Here is an 18526-nt window from a genome sequence, read left to right as displayed (position 1 = left end):
GGCTAAAAACCACCCCCCAAAACCAACCAACCAACCAAAAAACACCAAACAAAAAACCCACCAACCAAAAAAACCGCAGCCTCAAAGCATCCATCATAGAATAGATGGAGTCAGACCATTGTCAAGTGAGGGTTAATGACTGACAGAGTATTGCATTTGCACATGAAGTTTTTGGAGCTCCAGAAGACACAAACTAGTAATGACATCAGGCAATGTACTGAATCACTAGAAAAAACTGTCCCAGTTGATTTTCCAAGTAACGCAATTGCATTGTTGAAGAGATTGCATCTCTGTGATTTTTGTACAATAATTACACTCAGCAAGGAAAGAAACACTTAGGAGATATATTTTTTTTTTTGGGGGGGGGGTAATCCTGGAATCCTGATCTTTTCTTAGATTTGTTACTGAGTCATTCTGCAGCTGTAAACACTGACAAGTCTGCACGGAAACCTAGCACCTAGCCTAGACAACATGATTTACTGCAGCAGAGTGAACCATCTTTTCTACTTGCATTCAAACTCAGTAAACATGAAGACCATGGCTATGCTGCCCACTCAGTGCAGCACATAGTACAAGTGGAGCGTATATTCATCATCCTTGTGAAACAGATTTCAGAGATGAACAAACTGAAACATGAAATTATTACTCTACCCTTAATTGGTTTAGTAGTGAACTTGGTAGTGTTAGGTTAATGGTTGGACTGGATGATCTTAAAGGTCTTTTCCAACTTAAATGATTCTATGATTCCATGAAATACATAGAATGTCATAAGGTCAAAATATTACACATTGGGATAAATAACTCCTTACATACCCCCACACACTCATTTTCTCCACCAAATGCTACATTTGTGTCTTTGCCAACAGAATCAGCACAATTGCCAAAGTGAAGATTGTCTGATAAAAAAAGACACAGAGTTCCTAGATCTCTATTCATCATATTCTATGAAGCTGCTCTAACTTAACGTCATAAGAAAATACAAGTAATAAAAAGGATGTTTAAGTCACCTTTTCTCCCCTTTTTCCTATTTCTTATCAAACAACTTGCGGGGAAAAATGGCAGAAAATCTAGAATATTTTCAGTGTGATGCATAGATTTATTAACAAATGTCTGTCTTTACTCAGCAGCTCAAATCTGAAAGGTCCTGTTATAATGTTTTCCAGGTACTGTTGTTTCTGTAATGATTAAATGAGTATCTTAAGAAACTGTAACTTGTAACTGTCCATAGGTTTCCTTCTTTCTCTCCATTTAAAATAGTTGCAATATGAAATTCAGACCATTACAGAAGATGTTTCACTTCTTTTTTTAATGCCAGCATAGCATGTAATGCTGGATTTAAATCTTAGAAGTATGGAGTTATAAGCTGCTGCTAGATTTCTAGACAAGCAGTCTTTCTGTTGTCCCACTTTGATTACTTTCTTAATTCTTTCATTTGAGTGCTTATAGTAATTTTGAAGGACCATAAATTTGTACAGCTTAGCGCAAGCAAAAGATTTACAGCATCTGGTTTATCTTTTGAGAAACACCACTAACTAGATACTCATAAGTGAATACTAGAATTCAGTGAGATACACTCATTTTATTTCCCTTTAATTTTTCCAGTATTTCCCTTTCACTTCTTTTGTACTTTTGCAGATTAAACCTAATTATTATAATCAATCATACTAATACCATTTCACAAATACTGACAAAATATCCGTTATAGTAATTTATGGCAACATTATTTGTCATTCAAATTTCTGGCAATGTCATTTGTCAGCAGGAATGACTTTTAAAACAAGAGTATCTTTTGGCATCAGTCATTGTTGCCCAAAATGCAGAAGAGCATTGTAAAGCCGCTTTACTTCGATGAAATTCAGTTGTACCCAGAGCTAAGCTCTCCCCATTAAACAATGAGTATAATTTCTAAAGAACAAATTGTACCAGGTTATGTCAAAGGGTATTTGAAAAGGCAAAACTGGGGCAATGGTTTTTTGATCCAGCCAGCACACCAAGTCACAGCAACATGTCCAGAGAGCAGGTTCTACGTTAAGCATTCAGTAATGACATCTTCATACGGCAAGTACGTTAGGGCTTAACAAGCATATGTGTACCTTGGCAAACTCCATCTTTTCTCATCCCTCTAAGCCCCCATACACTTGCAAGCCTTTTCACAAATTGGCAAAACTGTTTCTCTACTATTACTGTTTCTATTAAGCAGTGGAGCAAATTGCTCCCAGCATCTAGTGATCAAATTATCTTGACCAGTAAAAGCAGATAGAGTGACTAAGAGTTTAGCAGCAGCGTCAAATCTAACCTTACCAGCTCAGAGTTCCTACCACAGACAGCGATGAATGAGTTCATGGCTGAGACTGCATATGGTTCCAGAATCATGTTACACTACTACAAACAAAACAACTCAGAATAAAATGAAAATGTCATTACTCTTAGCAACGAAGTATAACTGCAGTGTAGACAATATTCATGAAGATCAATCCAGAGAAGGATTCTGGATTCTTCTCTTTGGAAGGTGGAATTCATGAAATCTGATTTTTCTATGCCATGTACCTATGTGACTATTCTTTCTTACTCAAGAGAGTGGAAAAGAATCGCATTCTTATCTGGTAGCATTTTCAAAATATTAGACATCTGGGATAAAACAACAAAGTTCCTACCTGGACTGCTCCTAGACTTGGAAATATTTAAATACTGGGCTCTGATTCTCAAGTGGAAAATGAAAAATAATACAGATTTTTCCTGGATGGAGAAACCACAGTGAAAACTACACAGTCTGCATTTGTGTACTTCCATACCTGTTACTTAAAAAGATTTCTTTTGGAACAATTTTAAAATTTTTGGAATACATAAAAGCAAGTCAGAGTTATTTTATACTATGATCTTAAAAGGCAAAAACATATGGATAGCACCCTTTATTCTGAACTGCCATTTGTTTTCTGCTCCCATGAGAACATGACTTCACTATCTAAGACTTCTAGAGAATTATCAAAGAACAACATACTAAAGTTACATAACTTTTGACTACAAGTGTTTCTGGCAGACAGGTGAGCACATGGCACATGGCAATGTCTTCTTGCATTAAGACAAGGATGTTATGTTTCCACTACACAGAGAAAGATTTATGTAACAGTTGTACCATCCTGCACAAGTGAGCCTGCAGCAGCAAGGGAACTCTCAGAAAGGAAGTTTGGGTAAGTTTTTCCTCCCTCATTTCCAAAAATAGAGCTTTCTATTTCTTGTTTGAAAGCTTTCATTGTTGCAGGTGCTCTATGCTGGACTTCAAAGAAGCATGACGCTTGCAGAAACAGTTGACAGTTAGCAGCAGCTCAGGCTGACTTGAGCGTTGCCTTCTGGGACTTCCATCATGTTCTTTTCCAGTTCTATAGAAACCAAAAAGTTATAAAATTAGTTCACAAGAAATTATACCATCCAATGCTAAGGGTAACAAAGGCTAAATGCAGCCCCAGTCACTCCTATATGCTAGAACTCAGGTAGACACTGACATGAATATGCTTGCAGGTGTTGGAGACAGGCTTTAATGCTTGAAAAAACTCCCCAATCCTTCAGACTGTAAACAAGGAAAATAATACACACAAAAAGCAAAACTTAACATACTGATGAGGTTTCCTGCCCCAATTTGGGCCATGTGCCCAGCAGTTTTCTCCAGCTCCTTTATCATGGACTGTTCAAAGGCCAAGGCAGCAACTCGGGAAAAGAACTCTTTGACATTTTCCCCTAGGAAACAGGACAGAAATAATCATTTTTTTACAACTGCACATCAACACATGATCAAGCCTAACAAGTGTATCTGTAAACAGATCACTGCTCAGTACTGGGACAGAACAGGCGTCTCCAAAAATCTGTCCTCCATTCTGATCCCTGCAGAGAGAATTTCTCATTTTCTTACTCTGGAATACTGTACTCTGTACTGTACCTTTATTTTTAGTCAGCAACGTATAATCTTTTTTTCATTGCTAATGCTGAGTAGCAGCACACATGTCTATTTATGTAACTAGCTATGAATTAAACATGCTTAAACATTGCACAGCAGCTCAAATACTCCTTCCTGTAAACATGATAGTGCAAGCGCACATACAAATGCTCAAAAAAATGGAACCATTAATAAACCTGAAGTTTCCAATAGCAACAAAATGCAAGAACAACAAAAAAACCTGCATGGGAATGAGGGGATATGGAACTTTAATTTCCTCCCACCTTAACATAAGCCTTTGTGGTTATGCTATTTTTACATCCTTTGCAGTAGCTTACCTGTTTTGGCTGAAACGGACCAGTATTCTGCCTGCATCTCATTGGCAAAGCGGATGGCATCTAGCTCTGTCCTTTCACACACAGCATCTGACTGAGTAAATAACATAGAATAACTTTAACATAAGAAGTGTATCTGGGCTGGTAATAACATAGAGGTACTGCTAGCACCTATGCTGTGATGCTTCCTGTTTTCACAGTGGCCTTTCTGGCCTTGCCTTAGAACTTGTGCAATCAGACATGATTGCAGGAATATTCACATACTTGGTACTGCTTTTAAAATGGAAGTCTCCATTCACCTCCCACAGCATTGAAACAAAACAGCAGTTAACAAGTGTGACCATTGTATCTAGTGTTGCAGGGAGCTACAAAGACAACAGCCCAGTTACTGGTCTCTAAATTCTTGTCACCCCATCATTCTCAGCAGAAAAGTTGCAGAACCAACTAATCACAATGGTTCTTTGGGATTAATGTTTCTTGTCTCTGTCTCAGATCCTTTTTTCTACTCCATCTAGTTTTACTATGTTGCAACACAATGGCCTTCCCTGGTTTTTATTTTTGCTCTTTTTCTTAAGACTTAACATTTCTTGCCCCTTCAATGGATTTTGCTTTCTCGCACTTAATTTTCAGGTCTTTTTCCCCTCTCATTTGTTCTCTGTGATCAACCATATCAGTATGTTGCTATTTGCTTTCAATTTCTAGCCCATTTGTGATGGATGATACCAGTAGTCTTTGTTTGTACAGTTTTCTGTGCACTGTCTTACAATGCGGAGCCCCTGCACAATTGAGAAGAATTCTAAAAATCTGGAAAGGATGATGTGACATCAAGATGAGAAGTAGAGTGAATCCAGTTGGGAAGATACTGGCTTCATACTGAAGTAATACCTAGAACCCACAATCCTTTGCTTTGCTCGTCTCCCAGCTGAAAGTGCTATCGTTCTAAAAACAGAAACTAAGGAATTCTAGCTTAGACAAGACTTCAGATCTGCATCCTCAGAGGTCTGGCACGTTTAGCTTTTACTGCAACTCAGAAAAAGCAGCATAAGCAACACAAAGTACTAGAAAAAACAGACATGCAGTTTTTTGGGACTTATTTTCAGTGAAGGGTAAGAAACAAACTGCATAAGTGATACTGTGGAAGCTGGGGGGGGTGGGAAATAAAAAAAATCAACTGAACAGCAGAAGCAGCAAATTTTTTTTAAAATCTTTGAGAATTAAGTATTGATAGCTAAAGAAAGACAAACACAAGACTCAGAATGGTATAGGGTGAGTGCATTATACCCTGTTTGTCTGAAAACGGTGTCACATTCAATTAAGTAAGAATTATTCCCTGTTCCTGAATAATGAACACACTGTCCCTAAAAAAACCAAATCAACCCAAACCAAAACAAAAAAAAACCCAAGAAAACCTTCAAGATCATTAGGTACTCTATTCTTTTGTGCACCCAACTTTTCCTTTTCAGTTGTCTGTACGTGCTTGAAAAGTGTCATGCAAGGAATGGAAACAGGGATATTTCACTAACTACCCATTTCTGCAGAAAGCATCTTCTTAAATTGGTTCCGAGTATGCTGTTCTATTTACCAGTGATGATCTTTCTTTCTGTTTAGGTTTTTCCCTCAAGGTCTTTATCTCAGCAACATTATGTACAGCTTGTAAGGGAAATCACTTGAGGAACTATGGGAAATCCGATTTCCTCATCTGCATTCAATTTACTTACCACCAAATCTTTTTTTGTTCCAACTAGAAAGATGAAGCTGGAATGTGGCTCATTCTCCCTCAATGCATCTTCTAGCCACTGTCTGAAATACAAAAGAGAAATGATAGAATCAGTCAGAGGGACTGAGGAATATAGGAAAAAGTGACAGATAATAGGGTCACAAGAGAAGTGAGAGGATGAACTTATGTGAGAGTGTCAAAAGCCTTTTTTTCTAGACAGAAGGAGACCAGGTGCTATGCCAACTCCTTTGAATACATGCCTTCCACTAATGAAAAGTTCAAATATTCCCCCTGTAGAGTGCAAATTCAATAATGATTTTAGCACCCAGAGAGTGTATTTATCAGTATAAGGCAGGGGTCAAAGTTTTGACTGAGATAAGGAATAAGAAAACAAGAAGCAGAGGAAAAGATATGAACAACATAGCAGATTGGATACAAACGGGAATAAAGAAGAGTGAAATAATCTATTCAGCATTATAAAACAGCTCCCTATGAAGGCTGCATGATTCTTGTCTCATAAGCTTTTATATTTTTGTTACTGTGGCAATCAAGTTCCTCCTGAGTCATCCAACACAAGTCAAAGAGGGAAAGGAGTGTGTGCATGTGTGGGAAATCAGGTTCACAGGCTTCAATTATTTTCAGCCAAGCAGAGATACTAATATATATATTATTTTACAAAGTCCTATGTAAATGAGCTAAGTACCACAGCAGTAGTCTAAGGAAATAGTCTAATACACATTCAAATAAGACAGACTACAGGTTGTAAAGAAACATGTACCTGCATTACAGTCACAACAGTATGTTAGAAATATATACGCTCTGAGCTGGTGACAACAATGTGGATCATAGATCCATGTAGGGTTTTGCAGCCTGCACTAAAAGCAGAACAAGTTTACTTATAACAATTAGTATGCTGTTGTAACCAAACCATTACAAGTATCTGAACCAGGAAGTTTAGCTATACCTATATATACTTCGAGTTTTTAATTTTCTCTCCTCTTTTTGACATCTCCCAACAGAATCACTACAGAAACTAGAGAAAGAAAATCATTTCAGGCTAGCAGTACACGTAGAAAATGAGAGGCTCTTGAGAGTTTATGCATGAGATGCATCTCATCAATTTCATCATTACATCAGATGCTAGCCTGTTATCCTGCTCATAGCAAATGGAGAAAAAAAAAAAGGATACTTCTGGGGTGCACTTCATCTCTTGCTGCATGCCTAGTTTTGGAAGGATCAAGCTCTTACTGAAGTGCCTTTTCCTCTCCACTGACTACAAAGGAAGTAAAGGGTAAGTAGTTCAAATTTATGCTCTGCATTTTCTTCAGAAAAATCCCACCCTATGTAATCCAAACAAGTGACTGTCATTCTTCATTTCTTAGCTCAACAGAAAACATACTCATGATCCGGCAAGTTCTCAGCAACTACAGGCTATCCAAGACAATTAAACCTGCTGTAAAAGCTTTAAAGGGTAAGCCAAAATACAGAAACTTACTTGGTGTGATCCAAAGTCTGGATATCAGCCAAATCAAACACCGTTATTATAACTGCAATAAAAGACAAGAACAGAAAAAAAAAGCAATTAAGTTAAAAAGTGCATCAGAAGTCTCTCCAACTCATCTTGTTAAACAGAGAGAATGTTTACATATGAAGTGCAAGAGCAGATTTAACACAGAGGAGAAGGGAGACTATCCATTTGCTTATTCCTCTTCCTTCTCTAGCACCCAGTAAGAGAGAAGTCCTCAGTCCCCAACCTTATTTAGTCTCTACCGGTAGTCTGCAGCCTATAGTGCTATTACTCCTTTTATTTTGGGACCACTTTAATTCCTGCAGAAATTGTCTCTTACCAAAGGGAATGCCAGAAGTATCCACATCTAACTTCAGCAATAATCTTACTCAAACCCAAATTCTTTTTCCCCTAGACACAAGTGCCATTTTTTATCACTGCATCATCAGAACATTCAGAGCTTGCAGGTGTGACAACATATCACTTAATGAGCTTTTTAGTCCCTTCTTCTCTCCAATAACGGACAATCCATTCCACCACACTGTGTCTACAGGCACATTTCCAAGCAGCACATATGCATATATGTTTCTGTATAAAGTACAACCTCCTGTCACAGCCAGGATCAAATTAATATTGTTCTCACCCTCTGCTCCTCGGTAGTAAGCAGATGCAATGCACTTGAACTTTTCCTGACCTGCTGTGTCCCATCTGTGCAATGGGGGGAAAAAAGAAATTTCAGGTTAATGAAACCCAGTGTAACCTGAGTAAACATGCTAATGAAGCAGCAGACTGGTACAAGTTGGAGAAGAATGTGATACCAGAGAAGTGTTACCATCTGGAACATGTTATTCATTAACTAGTGACAGAAATACAGTAAAGCTCTATTATTTAATGAAGCCATTTGAACACTGCTTTTAATTTTTTTTTTTTTTTTAAATACTGGTCATTTTGAAGACACAACTCAAACATTCATATCTGTATGGTAATACCCTTTTCTTAAAACATTTTTTTCCCTCATCTATGTCATTTGCATGTATTTCTAGGGCAATCTAATTTTGAAAATTTTCTGTGCTAAATCATATATTAGCCCCTACTAGAATCTTGCAACTGCTAGATATGGTATCTGTCCATACTCTACAAATTGGAGACCTATAGCTCAGTCCACCATGTACTAAGGACACAATTAAAGAAAATCAAGAAAGTGTTTCTTATTGCTGAACATGATATGCAGCCTTAGCTACTGCCAGCACTACAGATGTTTGGGTTTTTGTTACAGCCTAGTACTGCCAGTCACAGATACTTGCAAATTTATCTTGCATGGAAATCTTTCAGCAAGAGGGGGCACTAGTGCTTATCCCATGGAAATGTTCTACCCAGCCACTGAAGATTCTGCAGGTAATGCAACCTGACGTTTAGTAGCTCATGAACCTTATTGCTTCAGCTGGCAAAATACTAGATGCATCAGTCCACATTTTTAGAGGGACTCAAGTTCCAAAAGGATAGTGCCTAGCAGAAATTTCAAAAACACAGTGGCACTGAAATCAGTGGGAAATGGATTTCTAAGTAATTTTCAATAAACCCCACTAGCCATCTATTTACACCAATGATATCTCAGAAAAAAATGTGTTCCTAAGCAAAAAGGTTTTTAAGATTCATGCACTAAAATACTTCATGCAAAGCATCTTATTTCTGCTCTAGGTCATGCTACAGCATAGATTATTGAATAATGCCCTCTACAGACAATATTGCTAGCCACTGGAAATAGCAAAGGACATCCTTCAGCAGAAGCAAAGCAGGTGAGAGAAGGCCAGGATCCCCACTAGTCTGATAAACAAAGCTGAAAATCAAAGTTTTTAGGTTCACATTCTAATAAAGACACTCAAGTCTTTCTATGATTTGGGGAAAATCAGTTAGTGCCTAGCTAAGAGATGATGAAATCACTGGACACCTTACCATTAATTTCAATGGCTGCAGAAATAAAACTCCCAGTAAAGCCAAGTTCAGTGCTCATTGTGCCCACTAAACTCAAATGACAAAATGGTGTAACAGTAGAACTGGCGAAACTGTGTCAAAACTTCCATTTCTCTTTCGAGAAACTTGACTTCAAAAGGCAGAACTCCACTGAAATGGTGCAAGACATCCAAGATGAATTTTCATTGGCAAATTTATAACATTTTTTTAGGGATAAGAAATCCAAGAGAGTAAAATTTTTACTGAAACTGCAAGTCCAGGTACACAACCTGGTTTTCAGATCAATTATTCCTTGTGCAATTTTATTATTTTTTAAAAATCTTTATTCCACTAGAGCCTGCAGCAATTCAAGCTCTGCTGAGATTGTACTCCGTGCAATACTTAACCACACTGTTTCAACTTACATCTGGAGATTATATGGTATTCCAATTATTTCAAAACGTTCAATTTCAAAATCCACTCCAATGGTAGCCTTGTAGTCTCGGTCAAAATTATCTTTACAAAATCTGCAATTAAAAGAAAAGGGATGAATACACCCAGCTACAAATAACTGCAAAACTAACACTATTGTACTGAGTTTGCTTGGCAAGGTTTTGGGAGTGTGGGGTGGACTACAGGGGTGGCTGCTGTGAGAACCTGCTAGAAACTTCCCCTATGTCCAATAGAGCCAATGCCAGCCAGCTCCAAGATGGACCCGCTGCTGGCCAAGGCCAAGCCTATCAGCAACAGTGGTAGCACCTCTGTGATAACATATTTAAGAAGAGGGTGGGGGGGGCGGAGAGAAATCTGCACAACTGCAGCCAGAGAGAGGAGTGAGAATGTGTGAGGGGAACAACTCTGCAGACACCAAGGTCAGTGCAGAAGGAGGGGGAGGAGGTGCTGCAGGCGCCGGAGCAGAGATTCCCCTGCAGCCCATGGTGCAGCCCATGGTGAGGCAGATGTGCCCCTGCAGCCCAGGGAGGTCCATGGTGGAGCAGAGATCCACCTGCAGCCCGGGGAGGACCCCACACTGGAGCAGGTGGATTTGCCCTAAGGAGGCTGTGACCCCGAGGGAAGCCCACACTGGAGCAGGCCCCTGGCAGGACCTGTCGACCCATGGAGACAGGGGAGTCCACGCTGGAGCAGGTTTGCTGGCAGGACTTGTGACCCCATGGGGGACCCACGCTGGAGCAGTCTGTTCCTGAACAACCGCACCCCATGGAAGGGACCCACACTGGAGCAGTTCCTGAAGAACTGTAGCCCGTGGGAAGGACCCACATTGGAGAAGTTCGTGGAGGACTGTCTCCCGTGGGAGGGACCCCATGCTGGAGCAGGGGAAGAGTGTGAGGAGTCCTCCCCTTGAGGAGGAAGGAGCAGCAGAGACGACTTGTCATGAACTGACCACAACCTCCATTCCCTGTCCCCCTGCACTACGTGGGGGTAGGAGGTAGAGAAAATCAGGAATGAAGTTGAGCCCAGGAAGAAGGGAGGGGTGGGGGGAAGGTGTTTTAGGATTTCATTTTTATTTCTCATTATCCTAGTCTGACTTGTCTGGTAATAAATTAAACTGATTTCCCCAAGTTGAGTCTGTTTTGCCTGTGACTGCAATTACTGAGTGATCTCTCCCTGCCCTTATCTTGACCCACAAGCCTTTTATTATATTTTCTCTCCCCTGTCCAGTTGAGAAGGGGAGTAATAGAGCAGCTTTGGTGGGCACCTGGCATCCAGCCAGGGTCAACCCACCACAACTATCTAGGGTAAATTATGAAGAAAAGGATTAACTAATTGTGGAGCAGCTATATATTGCAGAAGCATATATATAAACACCAAGAAACTAATTTAAAAAAGGACATACTGGATAACAAACTAGAAATCATATACATCTAGTAAGCTCTCAGGATCAGATGAGAATTAGAATAAAATAGCTTTGGACTGTCAAGGAAGATACAATCTCTTATAGTTTTAGTTACAAGGGAATATATTTTGGGTCATAAATAATGACCCAAATGATTAATCAATGAGATTAAAAACTTACCGTATCTACTTAAGAATGTGGAAGAAATAATAATAAAAAAACAGAAACATAGACAGAAAGCTGTCACAGTGATCACAAGCTACAGAAATTCAGTGATCTGTTCACTGGACTTAGATACAAAAAGCAGAAGAGGTGTTTTTAACATCTGCTAAAGAATCAAATAACCAATCTTTAAGGCGCTCTGCATTTTATCTGTACTATTTTATAAGCTACGGAAGAACTCAAGCTTCCTCTACAGTCTTGCAGCTGTAGAAACGAGTACAGGTACCCACACAAGCATGACTTAAAAATATTTCAGTGAACAACCTACAAGTAAGGAGAAAACATGAAACCGAGACTCAGACACTGGAAAGAATTTTTTTTTTTTTTTTTTAACCTTCTGATTGTTTGGCCTTTAGACTGGATTTCTTAATGAAACACTGTATCATATCTGACTGGATAAAAATAGCTCAGAATATAACATATACCAATTGAAGTGGCAGAGCATGACTTTCTGTGTTGGTATATCAAGCCTGTCTCATACTGTAGAATTTGTTTTGTCTTTTATTTAATAATAAAACCATGGTTAAAACAGAACCATGAAGTACTACCCTGAATGGAGAATAATGGAAATATTATAACATTTATTTGAGAAAGAGCAGAATCAAACCATCTGCTGAGATATACTGTACCTGTTAATAAGGCTGGTTTTCCCAACATACAGGTCTCCTACTACAACCACTTTGGATATTTTCAGCCTGTTACAAATATTTGAAAACATTACATGTTTTTAGTAGCAATTTCAACATTCTCTCTCTAAAAATTCCAGTTTAGATCCTTAAATTACAAGTGATGAGCACATGTACCTGTGACTCCAGTTTACCTAACTGCTGCTGTGCTGCAGGATCAGAGTCTTAAACTGTAAGAAAGAAAAAGAAGGTCCCCCCCCCAAAAAAAACCCTCTGGAGTGGAAATAGTCCATTTCTTACTGTGCATATATTGTCTTAAATATAATCCAGTGGGACATAAATTCTATTCTATTAAAATTGCTTTGACTACAAGTATATACATTTGGCAGTTTGCATATAAGACCATAGAGTATCCGCATCATTTTCATTAAAATTAATCACAAGTTTCTCATTGACTTTAATAATACAAATCAAGTCCTAAGTGCAGAAACAAGAAATTGCTGATAATAAAAAAACCCACTGCAGAATTTGTCTCTGGGGAAAAAAAACCCACATGGTTAGAGCCAATACATTTTCTGACTATCTGGAATAATATTAATCTGAAGCTGGCTTCATGCAAATAATCCTCTTTGCTCTGGGTCCTCCCACAGAATACAGCAGATGGGCTTTAGGTGACTCTGCCTGCATTTTTAAAATTGAAGCGTAGTGTATCTTTTAGGACATACAGGTGGATAAGCAAATATAAATGTATTTGTTGACCTAAACTTGACATCTCCCATGCACATGCTATAAAAATGGCTTAAGAGGTGTAGCATTCTTTTGTATCAAGGAATGGCTTTTCAAACAAAGGAATTAATCTTCTATTGAATACTATTTCTGGTTATATCAGGCTTCCATGTGATGCTGATTCCAAGTTATCTATTCTAAATAGTCCAAATCTTGACTGGTAAGCTGCATGACTAATATTTCAGAAAAAAGAAGGCATTTTGTGTGCCAGTCAACGCTAATTGGGTGGCCACAGGCCTCTAAGCCGCTGACATGTCTCTGCCTGATTAACTGTTACTGATAAAATACTGAATAAAATCAACGACCTTCAGGGAAAAGCAAAAAAAGTAAGTGATGGTTTAGAGGTGCGTGTTCCATTAATTCATATTGGGGGAAAAAAAATCCGTAGATTAGGCAATTTAATGCATTCATGGAATATCAAGAGAGTCTTAATACAGCCATTAGCTACAGAGTTTCTCAGACTACCTTTCCAAACAACAAAGAAATATTCCATTACTTGGGATAATGGGAAAGGAAGATAATAGGTATTCCTGTCAAGTTTTACAATTACTGTACAAAAAACACTCAGTTGTCTGTCCCTCCTACCCCCACCCCACCAAAAAATGACCCAATAATAATCATATCTAGAGAGCAGTGACAGGAAAGTGGTTTAATTTTATTCACAAAGCCAAAATGTAAAGCTTTTTAGCTATACTCCGTTACCAGAATAAATGAACTGGAGAGTTGGTTTAGTCTGGAAATAAAAAAACAAATAGATCTTGGTTACAGAGAGGAAAAAATGCCTCAATTCACTAAAGCATGTCTTGCTAGCAAAATTGTCTGGACACTTATAACAAATTTATATGAAACTAAGACAGTGACTATACTTCTAAAAAGCAATAAACTCACTGATGTCTCTCAGGCAGACATATTTTGGCTTAAATTTTTTTTAGCAAGACTCCCTAGTGAAATGAATAAAAAGTTCCATTTAAAGATGGATATCATGACAAGTCTCATGGTAATCAACAACTCTAGGTCTGAAAGAATAGTGAGCTAATTGTCAGTATTCATAGAAGCTCCACTTTATGAAAGATCCTTCACAGTGGAACACAGAAGCCTTTATCATTAAAGCATACAGCTATTTATTTTAACTGAATAATGATGATTTCTAACACAGTTTAGCATTCTTGCCTTGCTTCAGGAATTAAATCTTAGAATCATTTAGGTTGGAAAAGACCTTTAAGATCAAGTCCAACCATTAACCTAGTACTGCCAAGGCCACCACTAAACCATGTTGTCCCTAAGCACCACATCTACACAGCTTTTAAATATCTCCAGGGATGGGGACTCAACCACTTCCCTGGGCAGCCTATTCCAATGCTTGACAACCCTTTCAGTGAAGAAATTTTTCATAGTATCCAATCTAAACCTCCCCTGGTGCAACTTGAGGCCATTTCCTCTTGTCCTATCGCTAAATACTTAGAAGAAGAGACCAATAGGTATTGGTCCTTCAGGTAGTTGTAGAGAGCAATAAGATCTCCCCTCAGCCTCCTCCTCTCCAGGCTAAATCACCCCAGTTCCCTCAGCTGCTCCTCATAAACCTTCCTCTCTAGACCCTTCACCAGCCTCATTGCCCTTCTCTGGACACACTCCAGCACCTCAGTGTCCTTCTTGTACTGAGGAGCCCAAAACTGGACACAGTATTCCAGGTGCGGCCTCACCAGTGCGGAGTACAGGGGCATGATCACTTCCCTGCTGCTGCTGGCCACACTATTCCTGATACAAGCCAGGATGCTGTTGGTCTTCTTGGCCACCTGGGCACACTGCCACCTCGTGTTCAGCCGGCTGTCGACCAACACCCCCAGGTCCTTTGCCACCAGGCAGCTTTCCAGCCACTCTTCCCCAAGCCTGTAGCATCGCATGGGGTTGTTGTGACCCAAGTACAGGACCCAGCACTGAGCCTCGTTGAACCTCACACAGTTGGCCTCAGCCCTTCAATCCAGCTTGTCCAGATCCCTCTGTAGAGCCTTCCTACCCTCACACAGATCAACATCCCCACCCAGCCTGGTGTCATCTGCAAACTTACTGAGGGCACACTCAATCCCCTCATCCAGATCATTGATAAAGATATTGAACAGAACCGGCCCCAATACTGAGCCCTGAGGAACACCACTTGTGACCAGCCGCTAACTGGATTTAACTCCATTCACCACAACTCTTTGGGCCTGGCCATCCAGCTGGTTTTTTACCCAGCAAAGAGTAAGCCCGTCCAAGCCATGAGCAGCCAGTTTCTCCAGGAGAATACTGTAGTAAAGGTGTCAAAGTACAAGTAACAGTTCTGCGAGACAGATTATGTGAAAAAAACAACTTAAAGGATATTACAAGGGCATTAAACAATTCATTTGGATTCTTCAATGCTATATATTCACCAGAATTTTGCTCCAGTTTTAAGGAAACATTTAAGACAACTTCTCAGCATGTATACTTCTAAAAGACTAAAGCTAGATTCTTTTGTGTTTCAGGTAACTTAGAACTGCTTTATGTTTATATCCCCCCAAAGCCTTTATTAACTGCTCATTTGGAACACCAACAGAGAATACAGCAAGGCTAGATCTGTCCTATTCTTTATAACTGCTCTAGAATTTGGTTGCCATACTGACTTGCATGTGCAAAATTCAACACTCATTTTAAACAGTCAATTAATCTTTTGAACTAAGAGTTTAGTTCAAAGTTGCTAAAAAACTATTTGTTGCTAAACAACTCCACTATTTTTTCAACACTACGTATGCCAGCAGCAGAAGTGTCTGTGACACTTGTGGGAAGAGGCACTTTATTAATTTACTGTCAAACAGATCAGAGAACTGCCACATACATGGGCTTAGTTACCTTGAAACATACCGGAGTGAGGAAGATGAGGAATGAGGGGGGGAAAAGCCTATGAATGAAGCAGGCTATAAAGAGCTTAAAATACTTTCTTCATTGCATACCTGGTTTATTACAAACTTACCCAACTGTTCCGGCGCTCTGCTGACAAGCAGTCCTGACCTGCGCATGGAAGTGCTCTTTGAACTGCAGACAGGCCTCAGGCGTGTACCACTGAAAACAGGAGAGAACAGCTACTGGGATAAATTGTCTTTGCAAGAAGTCAAATCAGCAAGGGAAAAAATAGATAAGAAGATTAATTCAAAGAGTTTGTCAAGCACATGGATACCCTGGCATAAGAAAAGGGATAGCTTCAGTTAGAAGGCAGTAAGTCTTCCCCACAGTTATGTTTGTAACAACTCCTTTGAACAGTGCCATAATTTGACCACCTTTCTGAGTGTCAGCATCCGAGCACTAGCTAAACTTCTACAGTCAAATACATTTGCTCATCCTTCCATACAATAGCAAGTACCTTAAATTATGCCAGTAATCTAAGCCACACAAGACAAACACAGATGGGAGCATACCACCAGCAAGTCATTATTACTACAAAGACTTTTAGATCTCTTATATGTGTGAAACACTGGTTTTATTACTAGTTTTTAATTAGGCATTAGTTAAAAATGAGGAAAATGTATTTTACCTTATATTTGCTTAAAACAACTGTGGTAGTTTTCATAAAATTAAAAGCAAAGGCTGAGATCAAGCATGGGAAAAAATGCTAACTCCCCAAAAGGATCTTTTGAACAACTGCAAAAACAGAATGGTAATTCCTTGTCCTTCCCTGTCCTTAACTCTTCTATTATACTTCAAGCACAAAACTCTTTGGGGACATGAATGATCTTTTCTGTCTGTGTTTCTACAGTGTCTACTATATTTGATCTACTGTATGACTAAGGTTCCTATACAACCAGAAAATGAAAATTGCCTCAAATTCTTCAACCAAAACATCCATATAGATCTAATTAGACTTTTTGCATGTTTAATATCAGCTGTGGTTCTTATATCTCCTTGGTGTAGGAACTCTTTAAGCATGTAATTATTCATGTTTGGCTGGAATAACAAGATAGATATTATAAGATAACACTCTTGTGGCAAGAGTAATTTTCTGTAAAGGTTAAAAGAAGAAATCTTATCTTATTAAAGATAACAGCAATGAATGGGAACATGAGGTCACATTCATCTTTGAACGAAATCCTTAAACAATGTGTAATTTTAGCAGAAGACAACAACTGTACATTAAATTAAAATACTATTAGCACAAGGGAAAGATAGCTCAATGTGTCAGGTGCTACATACTGTGACCAGAGGGATAAAGAATGCTTACCTTGGGAAACTGGGAGATTATTCTGTCCCTACTCACTGGGGGAACGAAATGCATTAGGTTGGACTTCATCCTCCAAATTCAATTAAATTCTACCAGACAGGAAATACATAAAGAGAAACATAGTATTCAGGAATTGCTTCAATACAGGGAAAACACGATTAAAAAAAAAAAAACCAAACCAAAAACAAAAACAAAAAAACCCAAACAAAAAAAAGCCACAAAACAAACCAGTTCTTACAGACTCATAATCTTTTTTTCCCCTCAGTACAACTGGAAGTTCTTTGACTTTATTTGTGTTAAAGAAAAACCTGTTTCTTATGTAAAAGGGACCACTTCAGTGCATATAGCTGTAGTAGCAAACAGTGGCTTTCTGAAACTACAAGGCACCAACTCTAATTCAATGGGGGGGCAGAGAACCGTTCACTTAATTCAACATAAGTGCTTGCAGTTTAGTCCTCAAAGGATTTTGCAGGGTTTAATTTAAAAATCTTGTTCATTGTTTGAAATGCCTCTGCACTAAGCACATTAATACGTTAGGGGATACCAGATTTCATTTGGTCAGAAGAAGAGAGGACGAAAGATGAAGATGCCCTGTTTCTTGGCACAACACTAAACTTTCATCCAAGATCAGCTCAGAAAGAATGAAATCAGTAGGTAGTCTGCCTTGGAAAGAGAATAATGTTCACATGAAAATCACAAATGACTTTAGATATCCCACTTGAGACATATCAATTTGGTTATGCAATGAAACCTTGTGGGCTGTTGGGGGAGGGGACCCTTAATAGAGTACCAATTTCTTACTGGCATTCGAAAGATTGTTTCTAATAAGAACATTCATCATGTAGCAAAGTGTAAGGAAGGACTCACCGTGCAGCAGCTGATGCAGCAGGATCCCAGCCACACAAACAGCTCAGCCTGCTGCTGCGTGGCCATAGCAACAGGCTTGCAACAGCTCCCTTCCTTCCCTTCTCTTAACAGATTGGGAAGGCGGAGTTGGAGTGATTTAACTATACATAGGGCCCTAGTTTTAAAAGAACAAACTGGTTTTAGTGGCTATACAGATTCCTTTGATCAGAAACTGCTCCTTAATAAACCCAATGGTCCCCTAAACCTATATAAGAAAATAGTTCCATTTTCTTCAAAGATAGTTTGCATATATGAATACAAAGAGCGGGTTAACCCAGCAGACAAGGAACTAATGGAGCACGGAATGGTTACAGTGCTAATATTAAGCACAGTGCAATTATAAAGAAACTCTGGAGGGATTTTTTTCAGAATTTCAACTTGATTTCATCTCAGCTGTAGAGTCAGGATGTGCATACGACCAATGAGACATTCTGAATTATATAAATGTCTTTCTAGTCATTACTAA

The 18526-nt window shown here is 38.9% G+C and overlaps 1 protein-coding gene across 1 annotated transcript; it reads right to left on the bottom strand.

Moving 5' to 3' along the window:
• Nucleotides 1–3312: 3312 nt before the first annotated feature.
• On the bottom strand, nt 3313–17223 carry RAB36 (RAB36, member RAS oncogene family). Its single transcript, XM_009485880.2, has 10 exons — nt 17155–17223; nt 15913–16001; nt 12144–12209; nt 9863–9964; nt 8131–8195; nt 7476–7527; nt 5982–6063; nt 4267–4357; nt 3613–3732; nt 3313–3377 (listed from the first exon to the last, which is right to left on the bottom strand). The coding sequence occupies exons 1-10, from the start codon at nt 17221–17223 to the stop codon at nt 3313–3315; spliced, it is 801 nt and encodes a 266-aa protein (XP_009484155.1).
• Nucleotides 17224–18526: the final 1303 nt, after the last annotated feature.

Source organism: Pelecanus crispus, chromosome 11 (genome assembly GCF_030463565.1).
Source record: "Pelecanus crispus isolate bPelCri1 chromosome 11, bPelCri1.pri, whole genome shotgun sequence".
Classification (NCBI taxonomy): Eukaryota; Metazoa; Chordata; class Aves; order Pelecaniformes; family Pelecanidae; genus Pelecanus; species Pelecanus crispus.
Note: the sequence above shows the minus strand (reverse complement) of the source record. Positions and strands in the feature narration are given on the sequence as shown.